This window comes from Phyllobates terribilis, unplaced genomic scaffold (genome assembly GCF_046119375.1).
Source record: "Phyllobates terribilis strain yellow unplaced genomic scaffold, ASM4611937v1 Scaffold_5__5_contigs__length_657084704, whole genome shotgun sequence".
Classification (NCBI taxonomy): Eukaryota; Metazoa; Chordata; class Amphibia; order Anura; family Dendrobatidae; genus Phyllobates; species Phyllobates terribilis.
In genome coordinates, this window is record NW_027362765.1 from 253,423,628 (window position 1) to 253,438,038 (window position 14,411).

Here is a 14,411-nt window from a genome sequence, read left to right on the forward strand (position 1 = left end):
AACATCTTCCAGCCACTGCAGACGTATGTATAGTCAAGTCATCTCATACACTGTCCTGGAAGGTTAGGCTGTACCCTTTATTGGTGGGTGCATTTGACTTTTTATTGATTTCAAGAATTAACTTAATTGTTTTTCAAAAGTTTGGTAGTTCCTTAAGTCAAATTTCTTCTTTAATACACTATATACACAGTGCATGTCTGTAGACTGGTATACTTTGTTTTTACAGTGTGCTACTTTGAAAAGGAAACAAACTATATTTATACACATTTGATCTTTTATTTGCCACCGGACTAAAAAATCCCCCATACTGCACCTGTCAATATAAATATGCACCACGTTATTAATAGTGCATTATTACACCATGACTAATATATTAAGTATATTTAGCCACTATCCAATCTAAAAATTAAATTGGCTACTGTACGCCCTTTTTTTTTTTTTTTTCCCCTAGCTGCTCCCCCAATTTATTACAAATATCCCTACAATGTTCTCCTTCCACTGTGCCTCCCATCCCCACCCCAATTCATTACAAGTCCCTGTCCTTTCTTGTCACCCCCTTCCCCACTTTGTGTGGGTAAGAAGCCCAGAATGACTTCCTGCAGCTTCGCTGCTATTATCTATTGCGGCAGTGGACCTGCTAGAAAGTGCGCTAGCTGCAATGCGCGCCAATACAATGAGGGCAAACTAGCCATTGCCTCCCCCCCCAGACTATCGGGCCCTGGGTGGTAGCCCAGTTTGTCTTTTTTTTTTTTTTATAATCCACCACTGACATGACCACTAGGGCACCTTGAAAGGGAACAAACTTTTTTTTTTTTCCATTGGACATACATTATCACTTAGCTTAGAGACAAATTGTGATGATTGCTAGGCCTGTTGCTCAGAACAGTATCAGTAAGAGCTTATTTTGGCTATGCTCGAGTGAACGTGGAAAACCACGGGGCCATTCATGGGTGAATTAGCAATGTGTCGTTGAAACTAGTACAGTCTTGTCCACAAAACTAAGTGTATGCTATTCTGCAAAATATGAAGATGGAAAGGTGCACTGAACTGTGGCCAACCTTAAGGGTGCACTGAGTGCGTGTGCTTGGCGTGAGCAGACATCTTGTGCTGATTAGATCCCTTTAAGAATGGCAGCTTGAACCCATCCAATGTACAGCATGTATTCTGCATAAGGGTAAAGAATTGCTCCTTTCTGGGTAAATTATAGTTGTCTGCAATGCTTCTTTGTTTTGCTTTCGGCTGTGTGAACTATATGTGGTGATTACTCCCATTAAACTTGCAGTGTGATGGATTTACTACATTACTAAAGTATACATTGATGGTAGCCTGATAAATAAAAGTAATCAACATTGAAAGGGTTGGCCCACAAACAATGTTCGTTTTAATCAATAGCTCTTGGAATAATGAATTCCACAATTGGATGTTTAAAAACAGAAAATTCCTGTGCTGAGATCTTAGCAAGGTGCCCCTGCTATATACTGTTATTTACTGTGTTCGACCATGCAGAGCTTCTCCAGTTCATGGTCGGCACATGCCACAGTACCTGGCCCTGGGAGGAAGCCTAAGGGAGTATACAGAGGGACACAGTGGGGGCTTACAGATGCTTCTTTCTGTGAAGGGCCAAATTTCCCTTGTTTTATCTGTATTTAGTGTTTCTGTTATGTCTCCAGCCATTGGAACTCTTTTTATAATCAAGTCAGTGGCATAGGAGCTCAGCGGCTGCTCAACTCGTGTTACTGACTTGGTCTATGGTGAGTTCAGAGGGCTGGAAATGCAGCAGAAACACTCGCTCCTGTGATAAAACAAGAAGGGAAATATGTTACCTCACAGAAACAGCTGCGAGCCCCTGTGGTGTCGTTTATATACTCTTATGCTTCCTCCCCTGGCCAGGAGCTGTGGCATATGCCGACCATGAACTGGAAACAACCATTACACAGTACATAACAGGGGCTCATTTATAATATCTCAGCAGAGGGACGACATCTTTTTTTTTTTTTTTTTTAAACACCTCCAGTTGTGGAACTTATTCCAAGATCTATAAATTAAAATGTAATATGTAGGACCACCTTTTTTAAAGTATGCAAATATAGTATTGTCTAGTCGTAAGTGTTAGCTGCCATTGACATAGGGATCCAACGCATACCATTAATTACGTCTGTGCAATCCGCTGTTTGTTTCAACCTTTGCCATGTTGTAGGTGTTTAATCTGCCATATTGGCTACCAGGGTTACATTTGGACATGTTTCCCTTCTCCCCTGTTTTGGGACCTATTCACTTTTAATACTGACACGTTGGGCAAAAGCTCCCAAATGAACGTCTATGGTATTATCTACCGAACATGTCCTGATCAGAGCTTACCTTACATTACAATGTGCTTGTAGTTTTCAATTACTTTGCCATATGTGCGTACATGAGGAATAACACTATTTCTGGCCATTATGACATGTAGCCTGCATTTTTCACTAGTTTTCCCCTCTAAAATTAGTCAGTGCCAGCAAAGGGATTGTCTGGCATTAGGCTACAAGTCTGCGGTCACTCTGTCATCACAGACATGTGAATCCTGTGAGGATTCTCCAGTGCTGGTAGCTGGTGGTCATGTGACCATAAGTATGCGATTTGCATACTTCCGGCCACATTCCGACTAGACTGTATCGGTCCTCGCTCAATACACTTTCATTGGGAGAATCCTCATAGCATGCAGTGCACGCGATGTGAGGATTCACTGTGTCACTCTGACTGCAGACTTGTAACTTAAGACAGGACAACCCCTTTAAGTTGCCTCTGACCTAGTGGGTGACCACTAGCTGTTAGTGTCTAACATACACACTGGAAAACAAGAATCCCTCATGTTTCTATGTAGCACATGATCAAGAGCAGCAGCAGTACAGACCAGTGTAGTTGTGGTTCCAGCTCTGGGTCACTTACTAGCAAGCAGCAGCAGGAATCTGTGTCTATTCCTCTCTTTCACTCAGCTTTCTCATCTTAGATGGGTATTTGTCAGGGAGCACTTTTTCAATTTACTTATTAAAAAGTAGCCATTCATGAGATGTTAACACCTCTGGGAGACCCACCACCACTGCTGTTGTCTAGCTTGTAAGCACTGAGCTGAAGCTGCCCGGGATTAGGAGGTAATAGCGTGCTCCAGCAATCCTGATCAGCTTCAAATCGTTGCTTACAAACTCTGTACAAAAGAGCTTATGTACTGCGCATGTTCAACTGTCTAGCAGTAGTGGTCGGTCTCCAAAGCAACGAGCTAAAAATGTTAATAAGAGAAGCACTACCTGGCAATACCCCTTTTATGAAGATGGGAATAACCTGTTAAGTGGCTCAACAGTGGAGAAAGAAGCAGATTTATCAGATTTAAAATATGACAAACTTTCTTCTATTCACTTGTTCTATTGATTTATGCAAAGTTTGTTGAATCAGTGACCATTCACATTCCTCAATCAACCTGAGAGATAAATATATTTATATTTATATATATATTTTGAGATCACCTTCTGTAAGCTACAGTAGTGGCAATATTTTCTGCAGGAGTTTTTGGATGGCGGGCATGTTGATACTAACAAACTATTTTTAATATGACTTCATTAAGATGGTATAAGTTACAACCCTTCATGAGGGCTTGTTAATCTTTTTTTACAAGTTTATAAATAGTTAAAGGGGTTTTCCTCTTTCAGAAACCTTCAGCCCGCAGGCAGTTAACTGAAGGAGGAGTGGGGGGAAAAAAAAAAAAAAAAAGCTTTTTAACGGGGTGATAACATGCTGATTGGTTGGTATCCTACCGCTGGGGACAGCCCTGATTGGCAGAATGGGGAACTCTAATCCCCGTTACAAAATGCAGCAACAAGTCTGAAGTCTTACTGCTGCTCCACTCATTTTCTATGGGGGCCTCTGAAAAAAGCCGAGTGCAGCCCCATAGGGAATGAATGGAGCAATGGTTGAGCATACACGCTGCTGCTCTATTTGAAAGGGAATAAAAATTCTGCTGATTTAATGGGGTCTCAGCGGATGGGCCCCACTGATCTAGAAGTTCTTACCTATATTTTTAATAGGTTGTAACTAGCGTTGAGCGAGTATGTTCTGTCCGAGTATGTTTGGGCCGAGCTCCAAGTATTTACAGCTGCTCGGTGATGAGGTTAAATCGCTCCCGTGTGCATGATTTGCGACTGTTAGACATTCCTCACATGTAATAAAGCTGTCAATTTCTTACACATTCCTCACATGTAATAAAACTGTCAAACAGTTGCAAATCATGCACACGGGAGCTATTTAACCTGATCACCGAGCAGCTGTAAATACTCAGAGCTCGGCCCGAGCATACTCGGCGAAAGGGTTAATAGAAGATACTCGCTCAACACTAGTTATAACTTATTACTGGACAACCCCTTTTAAGACCCCATACACATTAGACTAATGCTAGTCAATATCGACGAGTTCGGCTGAGCGTTTAATCTCACTAGATTGTCTGTCTCTTTGATGTCTAAGGACAGAAAGCATGTCAGATTTTGGACTGATGATCCGATTGATCCGTTTGTTCTCTAAAATTATAAGCCACCGCCAGGGATGTTTGGCAGCGACACTGTCAAAGAGAACACAGGAGCTCTCGGCCAGCATTCAGATGACCGATTAGCTGAACGATAGTTCAGTCAACAGCCACCTAAAGTGCATGATGTGCTTTACCCTCCGCAGGTCCAGCGCTGTGCAGATATGCTGCCCTGGTCTCTGTTAGAGTGCAGTGGTGGCGTCACGTTGACAGCCCTGCAGCCAATCGCTGAGCGGCACTATATACACGGCTCAAAAAAATAAAGGGAACACTTTAAACAACAGAATATAACTCCAAGTAAATCAAACTTCTGTGAAATCAAACTGTCCACTTAGGAAGCAACACTGATTGACAATCAATTTCACATGCTGTTGTGCAAATGGAATAGACAATAGATGGAAATTATTGGCAGTTATCAAGACACACTCAATAAAGGAGTGGTTCTGCAGGTGGGGACCACAGACCACATCTCAGTACCAATGCTTTCTGGCTGATGTTTTGGTCACTTTTGAATGTTTGTTGTGCTTTCACACTCGTGGTAACATGAGACGGACTCTACAACCCACGGAAGTTGCTCAGGTAGTGCAGCTCATCCAGGATGGCACATCAATGCGAGCTGTGGCAAGAAAGTTTGCTGTGTCTGTCAGCGTAGTGTCCAGAGGCTGGAGGCGCTACCAGGAGACAGGCCAGTACACCAGGAGACGTGGAGGGGGCCGTAGAAGGGCTACAACCCAGCAGCAGGACCGCTACCTCCGCCTTTGTGCAAGAGGAATGGGAGGAGCACTGCCAGAGCCCTGCAAAATGACCTCCAGCAGGCCACAAATGTGCATGTGTCTGCACAAACGATTGGAAACCGACTCCATGAGGGTGGTATGAGGGCCCGACGTCTACAGATGGAGGTTGTGTTCACAGCCCAACACCATGCAGGACGCTTGGCATTTGCCACAGAACACCAGGATTGGCAAAGTCGCCACTGGCGCCCTGTGCTCTTCACAGATGAAAGCAGATTCATACTGAGCACATGTGACAGACGTGACAGAGTCTGGAGACGCCGTGGAGAGCTATCTGCTGCCTGCAACATCCTTCAGCATGACCGGTTTGGCAGTGGGTCAGTAATGGTGTGGGGTGGCATTTCTTTGGAGGGCCGCACAGCCCTCCATGTGCTCACCAGAGGCTGCCATTAGGTACCGAGATGAGATCTTCAGACCCCTTGTGAGACCATATGCTGGTGCTGTTGGCCCTGGGTTCCTCCTAATGCAGGACAATGCCAGACCTCATGTGGCTGGAGTGTGTCAGCAGTTCCTGCAAGATGAAGGCATTGAAGCTATGGGCTGGCCCGCCTGTTCCCCAGACCTGAATCTGATTTGAGAACATCTGGGACATCATGTCTCGCTCCATCCACCAACGTCACGTTGCACCACAGACTGTCCAGGAGTTGGCGGATGCTTTACTCCAGGTCTGGGAGGAGATCCCACAGGAGACCATCCGCAACCTCATCAGGAGCATGCCCAGGCGTTGTAGGGTCATACAGGCACGTGGAGGCCACACACAATACTGAGACTCATTTTGACTTGTTTTAAGGACATTACATCAAAGTTGGATGAGCCTGTAGTGTTTTTCCACTTTAATTTTGGGGGTGACTCCAAATCCAGGCCTCCATTGGTTAATAAATTTGATTTCCATTGATTTTTGTGTGATTTTGTTGTCAGCACATTCAACTTTGTATAGAACAAAGTATTGAATGAGAATATTTCATTCATTCAGATCTAGGATGTGTTATTTGAGTGTTCCCTTTATTTTTTGAGCAGTGTATGTAAACAGCTCAAGCTGCTGAGCTTAGTGATTGGTTGCATTGTTGACATGATGTCACTGCTGCAGCCAAACAGAAGCCCAGGCAGTTGTGGAGACGTGCAGAGATCAGTAATTGGCTGCAGCATTGTGAACCTGATGTCATCATTGCCACCATACTACAAAGACTGGGACACCGGCAGGGACATTGCGCTTGGCATAGGGAGCCAAAGTAAAGCACCATTTTTATTTTTACTGCTAGCAGCCTGCTGGCAGAAGTTTTCTGAAAGGGGAAAACATTTTTAAGGATATACTGACGCATGTTGTTTTTTCTGCACCTAAAACCAGACTGACGGAAGAACGCTAGGGACAATTCACACATTTTTAATTGTGTTATGTGAATTATTGCAAAATTTATTCTTGTTTTTTTTCCTCATTAATTTGAAAGGATGAAAAGCGCTGCAAAAAATGCTGCAAGAATTGACATGCAAGATGTGTGGATGTGATCTCATTGATCCTCCCAGTACTGTAAAACACACATTTTACACACCAAGTACATAACAAAAAACCCGCTACTTGTGAACATCCCCTTATATTGTATTTTGCAACTATTCACCAACTTGTTAACAAAAGTTACTTCCTAAGGAGACGCACCCCATATCTTAGGACTTCTACCTTCGCTGAATTTTACCCTGGAACTGTTCTCTTGTGACCATGGAGAGAAATTCACTTGTGTATAACTTAATCTGTTTAATGGCAGCTTTAGGTGCAGAATCCAGGTGAAGGTGGCCTAGGTTTTTCTGTCTGTCCAGTGCAGATGTTTATCCTGCTGCTTCTATATGTGAGGATGGGAAGTGTATTGTCTGCACAGAGCATGCGGTGCTCTTCATGCCACAAGTATGAGACCTGCACTGACGGATCACATGTGAGCTTCCTAAAAATAGGACAGCAACTGTGCAGCAGCCTCCCCTTCCCCAGCCCCTGTGTTCAGCACCGCCATTACTAGCAGTCTTCCTGTACCTTGTGACTTGCAATAGGAATGTGCATTGAGTCATTACGCACGGACCTTTATAGGATTCGGTCAGTTTTTCTTGATAAATGTAGTCATGTCCCGCGTAGTGACTCTTGGAAGCTGTGTCATTGAGATGCCTTTACTACCTGTTATCCTGTACAGAGTGGCTGGATTACCTGTTGCATCATTCTCGGTAAATGTATGAAGAGCCCAAGGTGAAGCATTGCCTCATCTGCCTGACAGCGACATTTAGAGTAAATCTACAAGGGGAGAATACAGCAAAGAATTGCCTAAATAGCAATTCCTTAACATGAGATAATTGGGTATGCTCACTTTATCTACAGGTACACCTAGTCATTAATGGGGTCATGACTTTATGGCACTTACTAAAATATATGTATTATCTCGTCCTGCACTTGTTAGTGCAGCCTTAAAGAGGTTGTCCACTACTTTTAGCATTGATGACCCATCCTTAGGATAGGTCATCAATGTCTTATTGATCGGGGTTCGACGCACGGCACCCCCATCGATCATCTGTTCTCTGCATCGGTCGCCGTCCATAAATGCTTGTGGAGCTGGCCGTCTTCTGATAGTGGCTGCCGCAGGGTATACTACACATCCACTTCCTATTGATTTGAATAGGAAGCGGATGCGTGGTACCAAGCCTCTGCCGCTATCAGAAGATAGAGCCGCTCCGCAATTGAGTATTTGCGGCTGGCATAGACAACAGCTGATCGGCGGGGGTGCTGGATGTCGGACCCCGACCGATCAAACATTGATGACCTATCCTAAGGATAGACCATCAGTGTAAAAGTAGTGGGCAACCTCTTTAACCAGTGAGTACCATCTCTTCTGTCAATTTTAAAATGGTTGCTAAAGAACAACATGTGATTAGACTTGTCCATCCGCCTCCTCCAACTGAAAATAAACTTTCCCACGTGCTGGGCTTTTTCAATTGGAGGAAACTCCTAGACTGATCTGGTCACGTACTCCTCCACCAGCAGCCATAACAAGTGTAGGAGGAGAACCTGTAATATTCATACATTAGTAGGGGCCACAAATTCATGTGTCCATTACATTTGTTAAAATAAAGTTAAAGTGGACAACTCCTTTTTAACAACATCACCAAGATGTGCTATTATTATCAAAGTGGTGAGGCTTCGACACCCAGCACCTCCACATATTAACTTCAGCTGCGGCCAGATGTAAACAGTGTAACAAACAACACAGCTTTGTACACTGTATAGTGGCATCTCCCAGGTACTGCAGAATAGCTCCTACTTATTTGAGTATGGTAGGGCATTCCAGAAAACTGATGCAGCACAAGAAAATACTTGGAGACAGGAGTAGGAGATTTAGCTTTTAAAGAGTCTTGGATCATTAAGCAACATGAAGAACATGGTTAGGGTGGTGGATAGAGATGAGGGAGAAGATGTGTGCAAGTGTTGCACTATGGAGAGATCTGTAGGTGATGGTGATAAGTTTATATTGAATTCAGAAGATGGGTAATGAATGCAATTACTGGTACAGCGTGTAGGAGTCAGTGCAGCAGCTGTATAGAAATATGAGCCGGGCTGGAAAGAGGGAAGTTTGAGGGGGAAGACAGATTATTCATGAAGTGAAGCTGGGATGTCAAACTCAAACACACACAGGGCCAAAATTAAAAACTATACAGAATAATGGCCCCACATAGGGGTGGTGGTTCTGGTGTTGCGGGCCAAATAAAACCACCCTGCGGGCCAGATTTGGCCCACGGGCCCGAGTTTGACATGTATGAAGTAAAGGAAACCTGTCATCAAACAAACTTGTATTTAAAATTTTCCTGCAGACGTAGTGGTAACCTACAGGTAAATACAGTTTTAAGTATATGTGGTTGTCTAACTGGATATTTGACTGCAGGGACAAAATGTGCTTCTTACAAAGTAGAAAGAACTCCTCCCTGCTTCTTGACTGACAGCCTGCTCAGCACATACTACACAGTAAGGCCCCCTTCACATATCCGTTCTTTTTATGTCCGTATGCGGTCTGTTTTTTTTAGAGACTGCAAATACGGACACACGCAAACCCATTGTGTTCAATAGTGGTGCGCACTTGTCAGGTTTTTCACACAAACCATGTGTGTCTTTTTTTTTTTTTTTTTTTTTTTTTCAGCACTACGGTCGAAATGCTTGCCGAACACGTGCACACTGATGACAGACACACGGATAACATCCGTGTGACATGTCCTGTAATTAAATGCTCCAGCGGCTGGGGAAAGCAGTACAGTTAGCGCTTTTCCCAGCTGCCAGTTGCTGACTACATGGATCATCATACTCGCCTGGTCTCCCTGCAATCAGCGATACCTGGCGACTCTAATGAGAGTTGCAGTCAGCACCTGCTATCTGTGAATAGTATGTAATAAATAAATACAAAAAAAAAAAAAAAGCGTGTGGTTCCGCCTTATTTTTAATATCCAGCTGAGGGAAAGCAGATAGCTGGGGGCTGATGTTATTTTGGGAAGGTGCCAATACCCCTAAAGGTTCCCAGCCTATTAATAACTGCTCACATCTGGCTGTGTAGCCTTTACTAGTTATTAAAAAAGGAGACCTTAAAAAAATTGTTGAATCTCCCTTTTTTTAATAACCAGCAAAGGCTAAACAGACAGCTGCGGGCTGATCTTAATGGGCTGGGAAGGGGCCATGGATATTGGCCCTCTCCCAGATTAATAACACCACCCCTCAGCCGCTCAGCATCAATTAGATGCGCCAATTCTAGTGCTTTGCCTCGACTCTTCCCTCTTGCCCTGGTGCGTTGGCAAGCGAGGTAATGGTTTTGGGATTGATATTAGCTGGGTAATGTCAGCTGGCATCAAGCCCAGTGGTTAGTAATGGAGAGGCATCTATAAGACACCCCCATTACTATCTCCGCTGTCAAAAGTAATAAACGCACGCACACACGCAGAAAAATCCTTTAATTATAAAAATCACTCCCTGACCCTTTTTTACCCATTTATTACGTTATCCCCCCAAAAAAATAATCCAAAGTGGTCCTCCATGAAATCCATCCCACGTCTCATGACAATCACCAACTCTGCTACATCCATTCTGAGCGGTGACATCCGTAATGTGACCACTCAGTGCGGCTGCCAGAACACAATGACAGTAGCATGAGAATGCAGCTGCAGTGATGAGTGGTGATTTAATTAAGGGTTACCGCCGGTCACAGGTAGCGGCTCTCACTGTAACCTCTGTGTGAGCTGGCCTGTGAACTGCGATAATTTTACAGATGTCACTGCTGCGTCGATCTATCGATTTATCTATCTATGATCCTTGTCGTTATCTATCTCTATCTTTGAACATCTTTAATACATAACACTCTTAAATTTCTATGCTGCATTTCATTCCATACGTGTCACACTGATAGCACACGGACATGGACCACGGATCTCACCAGTATTGGTTTTTCCAGTATCGGAATCACCAGGACGTGTGAAGGGGGCCCAAGATATCAATCATGGAGCAGCAGCAGTGTTTACAGCACACTAACTTAGCCCTGACGTTACCCAGATTATTTGAAGTGAGCGGCTGCAGGGAGGATATAACTTTATTTTCTCCCTGCAGCCTAAAATCTGGTTAGACTGTCCCATATATTTAAAAGGGTATTAAATGACAGATTACCACTATGTCTACAGGTAAATTCCATTTTCTTGTTAACTGGTTACCTTTTTAAAGTAATGAAGACAAGACATGCAACATGTGAAGAGAGGAAAAAAAAAAAGCAGAACCATGTATTTTGCAAACCAGTGAAATAATAATGTCAAGGCAGGTAGTGTGTTTTTTATATCAAAGTGGTGCACCAGTTTATCCTGGTGGCTAGAATATCATCCTCTCTGTATTGGGAAGTCTTCCTCATCCTGGATGTGCTCCACAGCCTGTTGCTTCGTATGGAGCTCGGCTGCTTTGACTCATCCGCCTTCATGTTTCCCAACAGACATGAGCGCAGGGGGCCACAATGGCTGTCGGCTACTGCTTTGTTTTTTATTCATGCAGTAATCTGTGCAGAGATCAATGGAGGAAGCTACATGCAACAACCTCTGCTCGCACAGAGGAAATGCTCTGCTCATAAAGTGATGCTTGTAATATTCATAATGGCTGAAAACAATGTGTTCTGTCTGGAAAAGACAGGTTAGTGAAGTGGTAATATCTCTAGTCCCTGTCTCCAGGGCTCGGGGTAAAGGTCCGGGTGTGCAGCTGTCTGTAGGTTAATGATTAACACATTCAGCAGCCAGCTCTATATGCTATACTGCATGTGTAGCCTCCAAATCCAGCCGAACCTTCCTCTGAAAATACATCCGATTTCCCCGAGGGCTGTCGACGTGTGCCATGTGTGTAAAAGTGTTTATTCATTACTGGGCATCGTTTGGGCATCTGTCTGTAATTCTCAATGGCAGCACCCATGACCCTAATGGCGCTGACCTGATTCATCCATGGCTTTACCAATGCTTGTATTGTCAGTTGTGGTTGTATAATAATTAGTAATAATTCCATGATCTTAGTTCTGCATCCATCGTGGAGATTTTTCATTTGTCTGTGTTGGATTTTCAGGGTGTCGCTGAGCTCGGGCGCTGCAGAAATGAAACGCTTCCTAAGGTCTGGTCAAGACTCTGTGAGGGAGAGACTGAAAAGGGACCTGTTCCAGTTTAACAAGGTGACGTGGGATTAATACTCGGCAGGGCTTCATTCCTAGGGTATCAGACGCGGTCTGGCAGACTGCGACATGTATGTGTACATGGCGGGATTGTCCTCTGTTATGGCTGTCTTCCTATATTTCATTATATGAATTATTTATTTCTTGTGCCACACTGTGACCATCTGCTGCTTCAACTCTCAGCTAAAAAATGGATTTCTTGTTCACACATGAATGATGGTAATACAGCAGAGAGCCACATCATAAAACCTCATAGGTTAATCCTCTTTAAACCGTACTGTCATCTCGTGTCTTAGTAAATCATTTTATTCACAGCGCAATATCGGTTTTTGGATTTTTATTATTTTTTTTTTTAAGAGCTTTGCATTGTGTCATCACTCCGTTGTTCCTCCTGGAAATATATGAAGAAATTGACCACTAGGGGCTTCATTTCTTTGTCAATAAAGTATTTGCACAGTCCCATTTTGTCAGACTTTTTCTCCTCCCACTGAAATCAGTGCTAAGAACAAAAGCTCTGTAATTGCTTATTTATTGGAAATCCAGACCTATTAGGAGAGCTAACTGGTCCTCTTTAAAGCACCACTCCGGTGTTTTTTTTTTAAATTTTTTTAATGCACCACTGGAGTGGTGCTTTAAATTGAATTTCTCTGACCCTTGTCTCAAACTTGCCTGCCGCCACCTTCATCCTTTTTCCAGCGTCACTCCCATTGGTCTCCGGCAAAAAATGACCTGCCGGCAGCTTCTGTGTTGCATGGAGCGGCGCAGAGGTCCCTTTTCAATACAAGTCTATGAGAGCCTTGTTCTGGCTCTCGGAATTGCATTGAGATGACATAACATCTGACTTCTGGCCAGTCTGAAGTTACGGGCACAAGATGTCGCCGCAGGAACAGAGCAGTGTCGGTAAGCGGTGAAGCTGCTGGAAGGAGAGTCCAAGAACGGGGGAAGAGGGCTTACATTTAAAGAGCCACTCCAGCTCTGGGAAAAAAAAACACTGAAGTAGTGCTTTAAGAAGCATTTTATAACTAACAAAACCATTTCCTACTGAAAATTAAGAGAAATATGTGGAGGTTAAAACCATTGTGTTTACTAATTTAAAAGGTCAAAAGTGGTGACACGATCCCATCTAAACTATTAATATTGGCATGTAGGCTATAGACTGCTGAGGAGAGTGATGCCTGTATGTCTCATATCAGATGTATTGTTGTGGATAAATCATCTTTTATCACTTTATATAAATGATCTCTTCCAGGCTCTGGGGAGGACGCTGCCTGGAAGATGACTCCAGAGCTTATTATACATGAAGGAGGAGTTACCAGTGTGATGTGTGATTATACCTGACACATCTGCAGCTTCCTCTCAAAGATTATTTACATGTTTTCAGGCCTTAAAGGGGTTTTCCCATGAACAAAAGTTCATTTTAATCGATAGATCTTGGAATCATAATAACTTCTACGATTACTGTATTGTTCCTGTGCTGAGATAATCTTATAAATGTTCCCCTGCTGTGTACTGTGTAATGGCTGTGCTTCACCGTGCAGGAACATGGTCTGATCATACCACAACTCCTGGGCAAGGGAGGAAGCAAAAGAGTATACCGACATTACAGCATGGGATCCCAGCTGATTCTTTTTGTGAGCTAAAACCTATCCCTGCCTGTTTACTTCAAAGGAAGAATAACTCTTTTGCTTCCTCCCCTGCCCAGGAGATGTGGTATGTTCAGATCATGTTCCAGCACGGTCAGACACAGCCATTACACAGTACACAGCAGGGGCACATTTATAAGATTATCTCAGCACAGGAACATTATATTTAAACACATCCAATTGTGGAAGTTATTATTATTCCAAGAACTACTGATAAAAATTAACTTTTGTTCATGGGAAAACCCCTTTAACCCCTTACTTACCGGGGACGTATTAGTACGCATATTTGCGTACCCTCCGTTCAGTGAGGGCTGCTGCGCTGAGCCCTCACTGAACGGAGCACATGTCAGCTGATTCTTACAGCTGACATGTGCCCGCAACAGCCGCGGGTGGAATCGCGATCCACCCGCGGCTGTTAACCAGTTAAATGCTGCTGTCAATCTCCGACAGCAGCATTTAACGCACGCTTCCGGGTAGCGTGTCATAAGCCCCGGCGACCCCGTCACGTGATCGCGGGTCGCCGATGGGCGTGCATGACAACCCAGGGTCTGCAGCAGACGCCTGTGGTTGTCATGATCTTGTCGCTATGAGCGCCACCTAGTGGTCGGCGCTCATAGCACAGGACCACTTCTGCTGCATGCAGGGGACCTGCTCGTCCCCTGTATGTAGCAGAGGCGATCGGATAGTTGCTGCTTCTAGTCTCCTATGGAGAATATAGAAGCATGCAAAAAGTAAA

General features: G+C 43.9%; 1 protein-coding gene across 4 annotated transcripts in view; it reads left to right on the plus strand.

The window, feature by feature from the left end:
* The window catches only part of LLGL2 (LLGL scribble cell polarity complex component 2), a 79,448-nt gene that overhangs the window by 21,299 nt on the left and 43,738 nt on the right, over positions 1–14,411 (plus strand). For 2 of the 4 annotated variants that reach the window (XM_073684055.1, XM_073684056.1), the window contains exon 2: positions 11,930–12,032. In XM_073684055.1, the coding sequence (XP_073540156.1) occupies positions 11,958–12,032 (75 nt within the window). In that variant the 5' untranslated portion in view covers positions 11,930–11,957. Of the gene's footprint in view, positions 1–11,607; positions 11,710–11,929; positions 12,033–14,411 lie in introns of those variants that run through there. The other 2 variants (XM_073684053.1, XM_073684054.1) reach the window with 2 other exon arrangements.